This window comes from Balaenoptera physalus (genome assembly GCF_965194825.1).
Source record: "Balaenoptera physalus genome assembly, chromosome: 2".
Classification (NCBI taxonomy): Eukaryota; Metazoa; Chordata; class Mammalia; order Artiodactyla; family Balaenopteridae; genus Balaenoptera; species Balaenoptera physalus.
Window position 1 is genome coordinate 37715027 of NC_138883.1, and position 18896 is coordinate 37733922.

At 35.8% G+C, this 18896-nt stretch overlaps 1 protein-coding gene across 17 annotated transcripts in view; it reads right to left on the reverse strand.

Moving 5' to 3' along the window:
* Positions 1–18896, reverse strand: part of SYNE2 (spectrin repeat containing nuclear envelope protein 2) — a 319482-nt gene that overhangs the window by 134440 nt on the left and 166146 nt on the right. For all 17 annotated transcript variants that reach the window (XM_082442457.1, XM_082442453.1, XM_082442455.1 and 14 more), the window contains 5 exons: positions 8790–8945; positions 7693–7958; positions 4578–6675; positions 2621–2943; positions 183–327 (listed from right to left, as the gene is read on the reverse strand). In XM_082442457.1, the coding sequence (XP_082298583.1) occupies positions 183–327; positions 2621–2943; positions 4578–6675; positions 7693–7958; positions 8790–8945 (2988 nt within the window). The remainder of the gene's footprint in view (positions 1–182; positions 328–2620; positions 2944–4577; positions 6676–7692; positions 7959–8789; positions 8946–18896) is intronic.

An 18896-nucleotide genomic window follows, 5' to 3' on the forward strand; every position in this document is an offset into this window, starting at 1 on the left:
AAACTTCTCAGAACCAATGCCTCATTTTCCCCATAGCTTTTGGTTTAGGAATTTTGTTGAGTGTACAACTCAGGTTGAAGATTTCTGTGGGTCATAACAGAGCCACATCCCCTGATGCCTCCACCTGCTCTTTCTGCCAATTTTTTGCACAGAGTCTTACTGAGATTTGCAAGTTCTATTACCTTGCTCTGTTCCAAGCGCTCTAAAGCTTCTTTGTATGACACTGGCAATGGGGACATGGACTGCCCAAGAACTGTCTCCATCTGGCTGAGGTTAGTGCAAATTTTCTCTTTTATTTTTCTGTAGCCTTTGTAATTTTCAAGACACCTAGTGAGACACAGTTAGAAAAAAAAAAGTGATGTTAAATTTTATTTAGTGCAATAAATTCTGAACTTCCCAGAATGCATTCTGAACACTTAGTAAAAAATAGAATGTAATTCTCTTTTTGCTACTCAGTGTATTTCAACAAATATTTATATACCTGTTGTATTTATATTTATATATTTATATACCTGTTGTATTTATATACAACAAATATTTACATGCAGGTCCTGTGAGGACTACCTCCTCCTCACAGGACCTGCATGAGACTTTTAATGCAAACTTTTTCATTGGTACAATTCTTGTAGAAAACCACGAAGTCTTAACAATGCTCATATCTTTTGATCCAACTTCTGCAATTAACCTTAAGGAATCAATCCTAACATAAGAAATTTATCCTATACCTTATAAAACCTTTTACATAGTAAAATCTTTTTACTTATTAGACTGTTAATTAAAATGGCAAAAATCAGAACACACTTTATGCTAACAAAAGATATGGTTAAGTAAATTACAACAATCCGTTCTATAAAATATTATATAACAGTTACAATTGCTTTTATATGAAGTTTTGTTACAATAAGGAAAAGAGCTCATTTTATAAAGTAAAGCAAAAACAGCCTATTTTTATATAGTACAATGTTGTGCTATATTAAAAAAAACCACTATGAATAAAATTATGTATACAAAATGGATACAATCTAAATCCCCCACTGAAAACAATAAAAAATTCGGTATCAAAGATATATTTTTAAAAATTCTTAAAACACAATAATAGGGCTTCCCTGGTGGCGCAGTGGTTGAGAATCCGCCTGCCAATGCAGGGGACACGGGTTCGAGCGCTAGTCTGGGAAGATCCCACATGCCGCGGAGCAACTGGACCCGTGAGCCACAACTACTGAGCCTGCGCGTCTGGAGCCTGTGCTCCGCAACGAGAGGCCGCGACAGTAAGAGGTCCGCGCACCGCAATGAAGAGTGGCCCCCACTCGCCGCAACTAGAGAAAGCCCTCGCACAGAAACGAAGACCCAACACAGCCAAAAATAATAAATAAATAAATAAAATTTAAAAAATTGTAAACACTAAAAAAAAAAAAAAAAAAAAAACCCACAATAATAAACTGGCAAAGAATTAAGGAATATTCAGAGGCCCCAAACTATGTAAAAGTGGAAATACAGAGAAATAAGCTAAGCTCCAAGGCCAGTTTTTCACTTTGAGGACATTTGTCGAGTTTCAGTTTTGTTGACCTTCACCTGGAATGCTGGGGACAGAGGATAAAGCCCGGAGCACACCCAGAATGGATGTTTATTAGGACATCCCCTCTGTAAAGATAATTTGCAACACATATAACACAAAGACCAGCCTCCAAAATGTAGACTAAATCCCTACAAATCAATAAGAAAAAGCTAGACAACCCAATAAAAATTGTCTTGAACAGGCATTTTTCAGAAGATGAAATATGAAAGATGAAAAATGTTCACAAAAGAGGCTCAAATTCATTAACAGTAAAAGATGCAAATTAAAACCACAATGAAGTATCACTTAACCATCAGACTGGCAAAAATTAAATCTCACAACATTAAGTGTTGGTGAGGATATGGGACAATTGGAACATTAATATGTTGCTGGTTTGAGAGAAATGGGTAACATCATTTGGAATTAAAAATTTAAGATGTGTACACCTTTTGACCCAGCAATCACAATCCTAGTTATACACCCAAAGGAAGCTCTTGCATTTGCAAATGTTCCTAGAAGCACTGTTTGTGAATGCAAAAACTAGAAACAACCCAAATGTTTACCAACAGCTGGGTGAGTGAATATTTTACTACAGACAAAAACATGAATAAACTTCAGGATCATAATGGTAAGTCTGAAAAAATGAAGTCACAGAAGAATACATATACATGAAAACAGGAAACAAACACGTAGTAAAAATATTTTTAAAAGCAAGGGCATGGTAAATAAAAAACAGGATAATGGTTACTTCTGAGAGGAGAAGGAAGGAGTACCCAAGAGAATTCAAAAATCATGATGTTTATCTTTGAACCTTTGGGTACAAAGGTGTTTGTTTTATCATTATTCTTTATGCCATACTCAGACTTCTATAAACATTCTGTTTTAAGTACTCAATATTAATTAAGAAAAAATGAAATAAATGCAGTAGAATATTTGCCATGGTTTTCCTTAGTGATTTTTTCTTACTTTTCCATATTTTCCAAATTATTTCTAATGTGTACATGTTAATTATAAACAAATCTATATTTTGTTCTTAAAGCATTACCTTTAGAAAGAAGTACCTACCTTTCTACTTCAGCTTCCTTTACTTTGGCTGCCTCCCTCATGGCCGAGTTCTTAGAAACGAATTCCTGTAAAGTACACTCAAGTTGTCGTTTAGCTTCTGGGCTGGATATAGTCCCCAGATTCTCGGTGAGGTCCTGGATGTCTGCTATTGTGGACTTCAGTTCCTCTTGTTTGCAGCGAGGCATCTCTATTGATTCTTCTGGATTATCGAGGTCTACTCTATGGGATGCAATGATGGCTTCAAGGGCAGTGATGATCTCCATGGCCCTGGAGACTGCTTCATTATAGCGTGCCATATTTTCATAAGCATCATTCAAGACATTCTGGTGAATGGAAGATTAAATGCTGTGATGAAAACTGTCAAACTTTTGTCATTCTTGAATTTTTGTGATACATTCATAATATGTCTCTGTCATAAAGAGTGAGCATCTCACACTTATAGTTTAATAATATTACACTAATAGTTAAAAATGAATACGTTTTTCTTTGCATAAAGAAAATGGTTTCCAGATTTGCTAAGAAATCTAATCTAAATTTAAAAATACATCTCATGAATCATGTCTAATGATATATGTTCCTGCTCTAGAACTCTTGTATTAGACTATGAATTACATAAAACAATTGAATATATTTAATGCATATAACCTTAAGCAATATCTGTGGGAAACAAACTGAAAAGACCCCTCCCCCCCACCAAACCTCTTGCATTTTTAAATTAATGGCTCTGCCACTAACTTTAGTTTTGAGCACATCACTTAATGTCTCCAGACCTCAAGTCTTCTCACTGAAATAACAAATAGTTGAAATAAATAACTTTAGAGGTCCCTTCCAGTCCAGCTCTAAACATATCATTTTGGGGATTTATGTACATTGTTTCTGGAAACTGTATTAAAATCAAGCAGAGAATTTGTTAAGTACCAATTTAAAGAATGTATTAGGGTTCATATGACTTTATATTTCTATAGCATTTATACCTTAGCAAAATAGTTCAAATACATTATCTAACAACTCTTTGAATTAAAGAAGGGAGTTAACGTCCCCATTCTAGAAATTCAGTGTGACAATTCTGAAAACACAGTGAAGGGCATTATATTAAGAACAGTGTGTTTAAATGATGCCTAAGATATCTACCCTATTATTGCAGGAAAGGAGGGAGTTTGTTGTAGTCGCTCTGCAACAGAGATCAGCAAACTTTTCCTGTAAAGGGTCAGACCGAATATTTTAGGTTTTGCAGGCCACACGGACTGTCACAACCACTCAGCCCTGCTGTTGTAGCAGGAAAGCAGCCATACACAAGCCAGTAAGGAATGGGCATAGCTGTGCTCCAATATAACTTGATTTACAAAATCAGGTGCCGTGGGCAAATTCGGCCCATGGGCCTTAATTTGATGACCCCTGCTCTAAAATGACACAGATCTCAACATGAATCCTGGTTCTGTTACTATTTCAAGACCTTGAGAAAACTGTTGATGTTTCTGAACTTCAATTTCCTTATTTTAAAACGGGGCTAATAATAGCACCCATCTCACAGAGTTGCTATGAGGATTAAAGATAAAGTGTTCAGCACACTTCCTAGACACTATAAGTTCTAAATAAATGTGGAGTTATTATCTTGGGTTCTTTATACCATATTTCTTCCACTACACTCTATTATTTCTGAAAAGCAAACAAACAAAAATCACAAACTTTTTGGTTTTGAGCTCAACAGAAGCTACGAGGGATATAGAAATAAAGGTGTCAAACTCATCTTTTTCCAAACTGTAAGGAACTGTATTTAGATGTAGAATGAGTTGGGATTATAAACTGGACCTTTGAAGTTCTTTAAAATGGCTATTCTCCTGTGCAGAATATTCCTATAGAACGTGTAACTTCTTGAGAAATGCGGATATTAACTAGAGTAAAACATAAAATCATGAAATTAAAACAAATACATTAACCACCTAATTAAAATACTTACTGTGCGCGAATCAATGCTTGCGTTAAGCTGCATGTGAAGATCTTCAATGTCATGTAATTTTGTCTCCACATCACTAGCTTCAGAAGAGTGTTCTTCTCTTTGCTTCTCAAGAACAGTCACAGCTTTAATGCTATCCATTTCTGCCTGAACTTGTTCTTGAAACATTTCACAATTAACTTTTTCATTTTGAATATGTTCAATTTGCAAATTTATAAGTAAAGGCTGTTGTAACTGAGATTTTATCTGATTTAAAACATGTAAGGAATTTTCCAGTTTGTCCTGAAAATTCTTTTCATCCATTTCTTTCGGTTGGGATTCCAGGACTATATTTTGGAGAACCTTGTGTAACTTATCATTTTCTTCTGCATACAGCTTTATTTGTAGCATTTCTTTCTCTTTGAATGAGTCATCAAAGTCCTTATTTTCACTTAGTTTCTTGATTATTTCATGATACAAGCACATGACTTTCCTGATTCTCTGATTCAAAATTTGAGCATTGAGCAGACTGCTTTCTGGTGGGGTGTTAGGAGTTGTTAGCAGTGCTTCAGCCCTTTTCTTAACTTGCAGATCCATAGCCCTCAATTTACCTAGTGATGCCTGATATTTGCCATATTCTGCCACAAATGTATCTAACTGCTTAATTTTTTCTTCAAGTTCCTTTTCTTTTTCAAGTATTTGGGTTTGTAATTGGTCAAGTTGGGACCAATCCCAATTTAGTCCCATACAGTCAAACACTTCTTTGAGTTTCAATACTTGTAGGATACTAGATCGAATACCAGTGATTTGGTCTTTAAGACGATACAACTCCTCTTTAACATCTGGATTTATTTCTGGATTTAGTAGCAGTTCATTGTGCTGTATATGGTCAACCTCCTTCTGAAGCACAGATGTTTTTTCATGAAATTCTCTATAAAAATTTATCTTGTGTTCTACTTCATTACATTTATTTTGAATGAATCTTTGTGTTCTGTTGGCTCTAGTCTTAAGATTTTTCAATTGATCATCTAGAAATAATCTTTCAAATACACTTAGATCTTTACAGATGTTTGTTTGTTCCTGAAGATGTGTTGCGATTACACTCTCAATTTCCTGCAATTCCTTCTGAGAAATGGTCAGAGTGACATACTGATGTTCTAGTTCAGCTTCTGTGGAGGTTGTTTCCATCTTGGGGATCATCAGTGTTTCATTTCCTTGAAGTGAAAGTTGAACCTTCCCTATTACCCCAACAAATTTGCTTCTTTCTTCCAATTTAAATTCTAATTGCTGTGATCTTTGAGTTGATTTTAAAACTAGCATTTGGTATTGATTCTGTAAGTCCTGTAGGAGGTTATTTAAATCACTGCTCTCATATGCTGTAAGGTTAGGAATATTATCTTTGACCTCTTCAACCAATGACTCCACAACCTGCTGCTTGTCTAGAATGCCATCGTGCACCACCTTGCATTTTCTGATCTGTGAAAGAATATTGTCTGGGAGAAGGGAAATGGTAGGGACGAGTTCACCTAACAGATTTTTGACCCATAAGATAGCCTCTTTCGTCTTGTACCTGGTTTCACACTTCTTGATCTGATTTTCCACCTCTATGTTTAATGGTTCCAATGCTTCCAATTGCTTCTGCAAATTATTTATTGCATCTTCTAAAATCTTCTTTTCTTTTTCTCCCCAAATCCTCTTCATCTGAAGTTCAGCTCGCCCCCTGAACACAGAAAATCTATGCTTGATAGTCTGGAGTTCAGTGGCCAAGGCAACCATGCTTTGATTCCCTTCTTCTTCTGGAGAGTCCAGCCTTAACTGCAGGCACTGCTGCTGCTGCTGCAGAGAAATTTCAAGGTCTTGAATCTTACTCATGAGAAACATAAACTCATCATGTCCCACCACTTGCTGAGAATACTTCTTCTGGACCAGTTGTTCCATTTGCTCCCAACCATGTTCAAGTTGCTTCATCTGGCTTTCCAACAGCTTCTTATCCATGTCAGTCAGACAGTTTGATAAATTTTCCCATTTGATTTTCATCTTGCTTAAAGAATCTTTCTCTTTTTCTATTGATGCCAGTAATTTTTTAATTTTGTCCATATAGGTTGCACTGTCCAGTGGTCCCCTAGCAAAAGAAGAAAAATGGAACTGATTAATATTTACTATACATCAACATGAGGTTAGCTGTCATTAAAAGAAATGAATTCTGCTTTGAATTCACAGAAGAGAAGATTAGGTTGTCTGTAAGAACACTCTGTCCTTAAAATAAAAATCAGAATCTTGTTTACTGTAGCTCTCAATTAATGTGTGACAATGTAGAAAGCTTGTCTATAAAATGAGTATCATAAAAATGCAGAAGCACAGGAAGGGAGTGAAAAGTAAAGGGAAGAATGTATGTAGTAAAAGTACTCTGTCACCTGTAAGGTACTTGTACAAAGTTAGGCTAGGACTAAGCGAAATTACAACATCCAACCCCTTTGTTATCATCTTACCAACAATAATGATAAAGATATTGACTAAGAAGGTACAATCATCAGGTGAATCTTTTAAATATAAAATTGTTTCCTCAAAGGATGTCACTGAAAGTGAATCTCATTTAGGCAAAAGTATAAAATAAAACTTTTTAATAATGAGAAAATGTTTACAAGTTATGACTATATCTACAATCTTCAGCCATCATTTTCATAGCCAAAAGGAGTACATACATGTAAAAAGAAACCATTACAATACATATATATTCCTTATGTTCCAAACTATTTAAACCAAGTATGCTAATATTAAACAATTGTATTGATAATGTTTCTGCCCCCCTCCCATAGTTTAGAATAATCTCTTGGCAAAAAAATGCTAAATTCCATAGAACTTAAACTTATTTTGAAGATATTTATAGTGTGAGTTAATAGTTTAATAAATTAATTTGTAAAATTAATATAATTTAATTGTAAAATTAATATGAATATTTTTTTGCATGAAACCAACAGAATTTTCTTCAATGGTTTCCATATGAAATTAATTTCCACACTGTAGTATTAAAATCATAATATTCTTTAATAGTATAAACTCTTAACACCCTGGGCCTGTCCAAGGCAGTGGAGCCTATGGTTGAATACAAAGAATGCACATCCTAAATTCTTATACTTACACTTTTAGACCTTCCTTTTCTGTCAAAAAGGCTTTCATCGAGGATTCAACTGCTGCGAGGTGTTCCTGAAAATCTTTAAGGAGACAGTATTGGCTTTCTTTCTTTTTCTTCAAAGTAATAAGTGCCTGAAGCAGATTGTCCAAGTGCTGCACTGAATACCTTTCACTGTGGGGAAACAAGGCACTTGTTTCTGCTTTCTTAAGATATTCAATTTGTTCTAGTGGTTCAATGGCTGCTTTCTTTGCTTCCAACTGGGTACATAATTCCTAAAAACAAGTCAAGGAAATCAATAAATATACACTTACTCATTCACTCATTAATTAACTCATTTATTTTTTTTCCCTTTGCTCTTTCCTTTCAGTAACACACTCTATCCCAAGAAGATGTTTTAAATATTTCATTTGCACACAGAGAAACTAAGGTCCTGACATTTAAAAGATTTTTTTTTTTACTAGAGTCATGTTAAAATGTAGACTAACACTCACCATTGGTCTAATGTTTAATAGCAAATTGGTCACCCTATTGTGTTAAAAGATTCTACAATGTCTAAAGAAGATTTATCTTTTTTTATTATTTACATGCATCCCCTCTCTTTCCTGTTTTAGATACATGTTTACTGTTACGTAAACTTAGCTAAAATTGTAAGGGTCATTTTAAAAAACATGGTCATGTATTGGACTTTTAGATGCCTTTCCATAGCTATGTAAACACAGCTGTAAAAACAAAGAAGGAGTATCCCATAATGCTGATAATCAGGAAAAATAAAAGAAATTTGTCAGAATCAGAAAAATACATAGGACTAAGAAAAGGAATGATGACAAGTCAGAATCTCCAAATTTTCTTACTGAATAAGTAAGCTTTTAGGAACTTTGTGAAAGAGAAGACTAATGTTCATTAAACTCTTACACTTCTTAAATGGAAAGGTTTATACAACTTACTGATTAGTACATAATTATATAGTTACCAAACTGATCATCAGGCAAAGGTTAAATAAGACTTTTCATTCTGTGAAAGCAATTTTTTGGTAATTAAAATATATTGTATTGTACTGGATAAATGATGCAATCATGTTGTCAGTATTTTTCTTGTTTCCATACCTCTATCTCTTTTAATTGTTCATTTCTTAACATAACATCTAATTCTAAAGGTTGATTTTGCAGCTCATTGACTTTCTGCTCATCTTCAGTGGTTTTCATGCTTTCTTGAACATCAAGAGGAAGTTGTTTTGACAAAACCATTTCCACAGCTGAATTCTGAAAACATAAAAAGATTAATTGCTGAATAGTCTACCTTCCAAATAAGTAATTTTTATTTTTCTTGATGAAATAATTCCAGTTTCTTCTATTTACTCAGATTCAAGACTTTTCACAAGTATATCTGACCACTACCAAAGAGGATTTTTCCATGCAATATTTAATGCTAATATTGGTATCCCAAGAAAAATGAAACTTTTTTGACAAGACAGTATAGGATCTGGCATTGCTCAGTTATATACTGAGGAATATCTACAGTCTTAAAGAAAGAAAACAGATATGGAAAAAGCAAAAGTTCCAAAGTTTATACTTAGTATTCACCATAATGCAGAGGGCTGGGCAAATAAATAGGCATTCAATGGTACCCACTGGTAGTTTAAAATAGTAAGTGGATAGATGAAGAAAACACCAAAATACCAAAATTTCATGATATTAAAAATGTTATGCCTAGGGACTTCCTGGCAGTGGTTAAGATTTTGCCTTCCAATGCAGGAGGTACGGGTTCCATCCCTGGTCGGGGAACTAAGATCCCACATGCCTCGCCAAAAAAACCAAAACATAAAAAAAAAAAAAAAAAAAAAAAAAAAAACCAGAGGCAATATTGTAACAAATTCAATAAAGACCTTAAAAAAAAAATGGTCCACATCAAAAAAATCTTTACAAAAAAAAAAAGGAATTTCCTTCTTAAAAAAAAAAGGTTATGCCTTAAATTACATAAAGGCAAGAATTCCAATTCTGGGTATGGCAGAACAGGTTATATATGGGGTAATCTGATCTTTTCTGAAAGCTCTAACAATTGAGGTTCTCAGTAGGACATATAGAGATGCCATTTCAACTCATTTATTCATTCTTTCAGCAAATATTTGTCGAGCACTTACATACAACAGGCACTTTATCAGTAATTTTAAAAGATTTCCCATTATTTTGCTAAGGTATTAGTTTTTATTTTCAGGTTACTTTATAAGTGAAATATCATTTAATTTTGCCATATACTTTCATGTCAGTAAAAATCTTTGAGGTATCAAGTCTGTGAATAAAATGTGTCCACATCTCCAAACAAGGTAGAAATTGCTGTTTTAGTAGTAGATAGTAGATACATTACTAGATAGTAATGTAAGATATTAACAATTGGGGAAACTGGGTAAGGGATATGTGAGAACTATCTGTACTATCTTTGCAAGTTTTCTGTCAATGTGAAACTATTCTAAAATTAGAGTTTATTTAAATAAAACAGATACTGTCTGGAGCTTCACCAATACTAACTGGTAAGAAAATTAAAGCTGACCAGTGTTACTGGTTTTGAAGTATTTACTTGGCACTTAGCACAAGTCACTTCTACAAGGCTGCAAATAATTGAAATGATTTTGCAAATTTCCTCCATTTCCAATTTATTCGTGCAAACTCTGGTTAAAATCTCCATGGAAGGCAGCATCTCGGGTGGGGGGGGGGTGGGGGAAGATCCAGGAAGGCTGTGAGAGGAAAGGACAGAGGTGCTACACCACAGATTTCATTGGCCCATGGGTGCTCTATGCCATGAACTGCAATTCTATGAGGTGGACGCCTGCCTCCTCTTCATCTGATGGCTACTGTTGCTTACAGCACCCAACAAATCCACTTGTAGGGCAAGAGCTCCTGACCTAAAGGCATAGATACTAAACCCAGGAAAACTTTACTTCTTATCAATAATTTATTAGGAATTCAGAGCCCTGGTCTCTCTTACCTGATGGACTGGTCACTTTAGGACTAGCCACATTTATAACCTGCCATTTGTAATCCGCCTTCCGTGGTCGGGGAGAGCATCCTAAAAAACCTGAAATCACCCCATAACACCATTTGTTTACCAAATCCAAAAGCCATGTTTCCACTCTGGCAGAAAATCCAACAGAATCCCTCAAACGAACATTTTAAATTTAAAAGGTAACATTCCTTTGCTCATGCCCGGGAGGTTAGAACACAGGCTCGTGCCCTGATTGGCTCCTGGAAAGATTCTTTCATATTTCATAACCAGTGGTCATTTGCTCACCACCCTTAGCTGTATGTTATTTTTATTTTGCAGGCTCATTTGAAACATCTTATTTTAAATTATAAGGGAATTCAAATATATTTAAAACAACAGAATATAACAGATAATCATTACCCATGACACAGATATAACTGATATAATTTTCTATATTAAAAATATAATTTAAAGCCCAGCCCTCAACCCTTTCTCATCTCTTCCTCCCTAGAACTAACCACTATTCTAAAATCCACACATACTTGTCTTTATACTTTGACTACATGTGCTAATATACATACGGTATTGTTTTATATATTTTTAATTCTTATAAAATTGGAATCATACATGTATCATTTTACAACTTACTTTCTTCACTCAGCGGTATGTTTTGAGGTTTATCATGGTGTCAGATATAAATCCCATTCAGTCATTTTACGTTTGTATACTGTTCTGCTATCTGAATGAACACGACTTATTTGTCTGTCAGGCTACTACGGACATTATCATTGCTTCCAACTTTTCCTATTATAGATATTACTGTGATAAACACCCTTGTTTTAGGCCTTCTTGCACATATGTGTGAGTTTCTTTGGGACGTTTTCCTAGAACTGAAATTACTCCTTTTGATTCTCGATAGACAGCTATTGATTTGTTCCTACCAGCATGGTAAAAGAATTTGAATTTTCCCTAATCCTCTCTGGTATTTGGTACTAACAGACAATAATTTCTGCCAATACACTGGGTGTGAAGTTGACATCATTATTGTTTTATGCTCCCTGGTCATATGAGTCTTACCTCCTGTGGATTACTTTTGCATGATCATTGTCTATTTTTTATTGGGTTGTTTATAATTTCTGGTGTTCTTTTATATACTGGATACTAGCCTTCTAACCGTTTTCTGCATTGCAATTATTATCTCTCAGTAGATTGTCTCTAAACTTTATATATGGTATCTTTTGTTGAATATGACTTTAATGTTTTAATGCAGTCAAATTTATCAATCTTTTCCTGTTTGGGCTTCTGCTTTTAGGGCCTTTTTAAGAAAAAAATCTTCTATACCCTGAGATCTCATAAATATAATGTATTTCTGTAATAATTTACATAATAATTTATTTTTATTTAGCCTGTTCAAGGTTCTCTGTCTTCTTGAAATTGAGAATTCATATTATTCTTCAATTCTGGAAAATTCCCAGCCTTTCTTTTCCTCCATTCTCTCTATTCTCTCCTTCTAGAACTCCTACCAGAATTGTGTTTGACCATCTCATTATAGCCACTGGGTCCTTAAAATCTCTTTCCTCTTTTCCATCTCTTTATAGCTCTGTGTTGGATTGTGGGTAATTTTCTAACATATTTTAGTGAACTAATTCTCTCTTCAAGCTGTATCAAGTGTGCTACTTGGCCAGAGCAATCTTAATCTCAATGACTTAAAAAACATTATTGAAGTTCCATATGGTTCTTTTTCAAATCTAACCTTTTTTCTCAAAGTATTTTATTCTCTCATTATGATTTCAAATCCATCTATCACTAACCATTTAAAATGTATTATTGTATAATATCTTTCAAACTGCTGCACTGTCTCACTATCCTAGTGTATCAATTCCTCTCAATTTTAGTGATGAGGACTCTTCTGGTGGAATGTTCCTTTGTGTTATTGATTGATTGACTGATTCATACTAACTCAGGGTTATCAGACTTTTTTTTTTAAACTACATTGTGGGAATCCCCATGGACTAATGGGTAGAACTGACCGCCCCCCCTTATGCAGATTTGTGCTTGCTTCTTCCAGGTACTGCAAGGAGATAAATAGACAGAGGCTCATTTACATGTTAATTTCTTAACTTGAATTGCTCCACAATGCAAGTAGTATAGATTTGGACTCTAAACCTGTTTGAGATATAGGATGGTTCTGATTTCTCATGGGAGACCCTCTTTTCCCACCCGCAGTCAGAATAAGTAGGTCCTAGTCCTTTCTCTGGGTTAGAGATTTGCTTGTTGGCCTTTCTCCCTTTCTCTTCAAGGGCCCTGCCAGTTCTGGAGTATCCACTCCAATGCATGGACTCTCATGAGCCCTTATGAACTCTAAGCCCCGGGACGTCTGATTCTTTCCCTTCTCCACTTCTCCTGGAATTTCTCTTTAAAAAAAAAAAAATCTACGATCAGTATAAACTTAAGACAAAGTATAACTTAATAAGCATACGTATTGAACCTCTGAGCATAAATGGAATTTTCAAAGTTAATAATAAATTTAAAGTAGAAAATGACCATTCTATCAAAAGCCTGGTTCTGATATATTGCTAACTATATTTACTTTTTTAAAAACTGTTGCTTTTTTTCAACCATGTATCTTTTCTTTGAGTTTGGCCTGTTTGGAAAAGAACAGGAGAAAGAATATCATCAATTCTCCTAAAGGGTAGGACTGTGATACTGTCATTTTTATGTCCCTTACTTCACAAAGTAAACATTTTACTTTAACATTTAAAACACGGAGCTTTAAGTAACTGAGCGTTGTCTCTGGCTTGCGCAAACCTAGCAGCACAGTCAAGAGGTAAAGACCGTGACAGCTTCACTATCCTTTTTCCCATTCAGGGGCAATGGCCCCGTGGCTATAATAATTCTGTGACAGTGAGAAGGTACATCTATCACTTATAACCTGCCAACATTGGGACAGTGTCATACATACTCTAGAGGATATATTTCTTTCTTCTCTAAAGCATTCCAACATGAAGTAGTAAAAAACAATTCTAAGCATAAGCAAACATCCATCACTTTTAGAGACAAAACCGAATGGCAGATCAGGTTAATCTCAGAGGCTGCCTCTTTCTCTTAGCATATTGTCTAAAATGTTAACGTGACCCGTAATGCACTTGAGACTCAGCCAGCCCTGCCTACCTCCCAGGCCTCACCTCTGTCCTTCTCCCCTCCTCCTCGCCCTATGCAGTGGCCTTGTTCCAGTTTCTGACTCCTCACGCTCTCTCCTCCCCCAAGAGGAAATTCTACTTTCTCTGCCAAGAGTGCTCCTGACACCCAGCTCTGAGCTCTGTTATCTCCAATCCACCCTGCTGGTCTCAGGTCAAGTGTTGTTTCTTTAGAGAAGCTCTCTGAACTTCAGAGAACTACAGTTCAAGCCAGCCTCCTTTATTATAGATTATCATGGAAACGTGTTCCTTCCTTCAGTTGCTCTAATTCACCTCTCATCAGTTAATTAGTTGATTAATGTATGTCTCCTCCTCTAGACCAGAAGCTCTATGAGAATACAGACCACGTCTATTTTCACTCACCGATGGACCCTAACTGCCCGTTCAAGAAATTTTTACTGAATGGGTGTATAGATGAATTCACATTAGAAAAAATAAATAAATAAGAGAATTTCATTTAGTCTTCGATTGCCAAGATTAACAATTTGTGGCTTATAAAGGAGAGTTGGAAAGAAATTGAGGACCCATCAATCTAGCAGCTGTGGACCAGAGATCTGTTAGGAATGACAGGAACAGGGCTTGGCTGGGCTTAACGAGAGTAGAGATGGTTTGAAACACGCACGAGAACTGGAGTCAAATAGCATACCGGCATATTAAACCTCAATGAACAACCCACGTAACACATTCAGTAAAACTGTGAGGTAGACCACCAAGCATCAGGCTGGGTAGAGGCGCCTGGCTCTAGTCCCAGCTCTGCTAGAATGAGAACTTGGCTGATTAACATCTTCTGACATTAATTCCCTAATCTGAAACACAGGGTTAGGATAGAAATTTTCTAAGGTTTCTCAGCCTAAGATTTCAGGACTTTGGAGTGCGTTCTCAAATGCATGCTGCTTGTAGATGTTAATACCATGTATACCATGTAAGTCACTTGTCCTGTAAAGAAATAAATCTTGGATTGAGAAAAATACCTCTAGAGTAAGAAACAAGATTTGCATCCTGGCCAGAAGAGCAAAGTAGTACACTTGGAAGACAGAGTTGACGCATGGCCCAACTACATGTTCCATTACAAAATTTTTTTTACTGACTTACTAGGATAACCAACACCAGAAATAAACATCATTTACTCCAGGCCTGAAAACTCTTTCCTCCTTTTCATTCTAGTACTGACTCCCCAGAGTTTCTGGTCGCTCACCCACAGCTGGACATCTTGCATGTTTTGTATCTGTGATCATCCACTTTCCAGGATTTCTCTATGGGTGCCTTCTTAAATATTGAAATTATAAATGCTCAGAAAATGTTGAAAAGAACAAAAAATGATTCAGACATACTAAATTATACCTAATGACAGGGAAATTAAAGAGGTAATTATAGACAAACTTTTTTTTTTTTAAGAGCAATTATGTCATGTAGGTTGACATTTGGGAAGGAGTAGGCAAAAAAGATCATTCAATACAGGTTAAGCCGTAATGTTGCTTTATGAATTTTTAGAAAAATAATAAATGAAGAATGTATCAGTTTCCCTGTGTTTCCTTTTTATCATTTCCTTTTATGGACACCTGGAATCTTAAGAGATTAGTCAGTCCTCATTTTTTATCATATCCTAATTTGTTACTTCACTTAACCTATATAGAAAGGGGAAAATGGAAGGCAGTTTTGCCTTTTCATATTTAAAAAATTTTAGAAATTCACCTCTGTAAAATTATCCAGTATGATCTTGAATCATAAGCACCCACACCCTTCAGACTGCATTTTGTAACTTCTTTTGTCTCTAAGTCTGCGTTAATATTTTTGATATTAAAGAAAAATTCAGCCAAAGGTCCTGATCTAAAATAGCTCCTAAATTTCAACTAAAATAGAATTCTTGGCAATGGATTCAAACATATACATGCTAAAATGGCAATTTTTGAAAAGTGCAACCACACTTTCAGCAACTCTAAGACCAAATGCAATTTATTAAAGAAATAATAAAATTAAATAAAACTTCCTAAAATTTTTTCTGGAGATGATTTTACATAATCTGATAAAAGCCCTTCTAGGCTCCAAAAAGGCACATGAAATGAGCATTAATTAGATATTTAATTAGTATTAGATTTTAAACTGTGACAATTGTATTCTCACTTCTAGCTGAATGACTAGCACAAAAGAGGTCTCAATAACTGTTTTTAATGAATTAAATGGTTATTTTCACTGTCACAATAGTTTTTGATTAATCAGATTTATAATTCTGTAAATTGTGCTTTTACGTACTCTATGTATTCATTATATAGAGACTCTTGCTTAAGTAATTTACACCTGCGTCTTATATTTGTCACTTTGTATTATATTTGTCTATGCTTATTTTGATCTCTTATACTAGTTGTAGTTCAACTTTCAAACTGCTCTTGTATAGAGAACAAATTTGTAGTTACCAGTGGGGAGAAGTTAGGGGGAAGGAATAGGGGATTAACAAACTATTCGGTATAAAATAAGCTACAAGGATATATTGTACAACATGGGGAATATGGCCAATATTTTATAATATCTATAAATGGAGTATAACCTTTAAAAATTGTGAATCGCTATAGTGTACATCTGCAATTTATATAATATGGTACAGCAACTATACTTCAATTTAAAAAAACTTAAAAAATAAAAAAATTTTTAATAAAATGAAAGTTAAAAAAAATTTTTTAAACTGTTCTTGATCTTGGTCTAATGTTACATAGAATAAAGTAAATACAGTCAGTACTTAGCATAGAGAAAATAAGAAGCACAGATTCAAGAAAAAAGATTCATGTTACAAAAGAGGGAAAAAAACGGTAAAATGTTGCTAGAAATTAAAACTAGATTCCTCTAGGCCAGACCTGCAAAAATTATTTGAAGACTTAAGTCCCTCCATCTGCTCTAAAAAAAATCATTCTAATGAAGTATCATAAATTATCAATAACTCATCATTCAAGATTAAGTGAAATCTTAATAAATAAAAAAATCTTATTGGGTTATGATCTTTATATAGTTTTCAATATACTCTATTGAATTTGGAGGGTTCACAGCCAAAATGGGTCTGAGAAGCTACTCTTTTTTTTTTTTTTTTTTTTTTTAAACTTTGCAGAATAATTTATTCCATAAACTCTAAAATGTCATTGAAAGATGCACCCTTGTTTTAATTTTTAATTTTTTTTTAAATTAATTAATTAATTTATTTTTATGGCTGTGTTGGGTCTTCGTTTCTGTGCGAGGGCTTTCTCTAGTTGCGGCAAGTGGGGACCACTCTTCATCGCGGTACACGGGCTTCTCACTATCGCAGCCTCTCTTGTTGCGGAGCACAGGCTTCAGACGCGCAGGCTCAGTAATTGTGGCTCACAGGCCCAGCTGCTCCACGGCATGAGGGATCTTCCCAAACCAGGGCTCGAACCCGTGTCCCCCGCACCGGCAGGCAGACTCTCAACCACTGCGCCACCAGGGAAGCCTGCACCCTTGTTTTATATACCACTAAGAGAGAAAAAAATTTCTAGCTTTTTATAAGATGCCAATGACTGCAATATGTATCCTGATCTCAGAAATGTTAAAGTGTAAAAACAAGTGCATCCTAGAATTGATGAATATAATTCATTTTTAGCTGTTTGTATTTTTTGATAATACAGTCTCAATAGGAAAAGGCCAGCCTATCTTCCCTATGCTGAGAGGAGCCATAGGAAAGAGGCATGTCTATGCTTAGGCCAGGGTTTTAGAGGGAGGCCAGGCATACGGCTGGTAGCAGGGATTGAAGCGAGAGGCTCCTGTGGGGAGTGGGGCCTTTGTGAGAGTCTCTCCTCTGCCTTCCTCTTTGACTATCTTGACTAACCTCTGACCACCCGATACGTTCCCCTTCCATGGCCACTTGTCACTTCCTGTGTACCTCTTGTTTCCTTAACGTAAGGATCCAGACAGAAAAATGAAACCCCTGTGAAGTGCTGAACATGGAGGGGGACTGGGTATAGGTAGCTGGTAATACAGACAATTGAAGGATGAAAGAGAAAATAGGAGATTCTGACATAGCCCAGATATTAGTAACTACAGGAAGTAGCTACCACTGCTAAGGTTGGTGGGGGGGTGGGGAGAAAGGAAGAGGTGAGGTTACTGAGGAGTAGGAGTTTAGAAGCAGGGCCCCTGCACAGCTGGTGGTCAGATGGATGAAGGGGGCACTGTGTGACTAATGCTCAGACTACGGGATGAGGAGCGGCAGAGACACGGTTGGCTGATGCTGTACCTCTGAGGGGGTTCCGCAGGTTGGATTGCCAAAAGAAGCTGAAGGCTGGACCTAGAGCTTTTGCAAGGTGCTGGAGCAATACTAACAGGGACTGGAAGCCCTCCTCCCATTGAGAAGCTACTCTTAAAGTTATTAAGCAAATCCTTTTAGCAATGTCATGAATTAGGATAGAAAGTACTCAGGTATTTTTCCTTTTTTACTTATTTACTGCTCTTTAAATACCATTAAGAAAGTTTCTTCTACACGTACAGCTTCAAGAGTTTCACCACAGGGCCCTAATCCGTTAAGACATATTTCCTTAGCTCTATCTAACACTGTCTGTGGGATTTAGAAGTCTTCTCCTATGGCCAGAGAGATGCTCCGTTGGCATTTAACCTTGTTTTACACATTTCTAGAAAGCCCTATCTGGTTCCTCTAATCCTCCATGATTTCTGCTCTAGGAAGACAACAGAAGTGCAGGCTCTCTTCATTCCTGTGTATCATGTATTCCATAAAAAGCCGACGAGGACCCACACCTGAACGGTCGAACCTTTGCTGCTGTCCCACTGGACCCTGGATTGTGAGAGGCTGACTTTCTTCAAATGTAGCTTACTGGATGGCTCTGTGCCTTTTCCATTTCAGTCTCTAACCTATGAGAAAGCACTTTAAGAGCTACAGGAAAATGTACCCATTTGGATGTTTAGAGTGAAAACAAAACAACATTCTTCTTTCTTCTCCACAGGGACAATCAGGAGGCTGAATGTCGATATTCTCACACCAAATGATCTGACAACATTTAAAAATACATTTGCAGTACAGGGTTAACA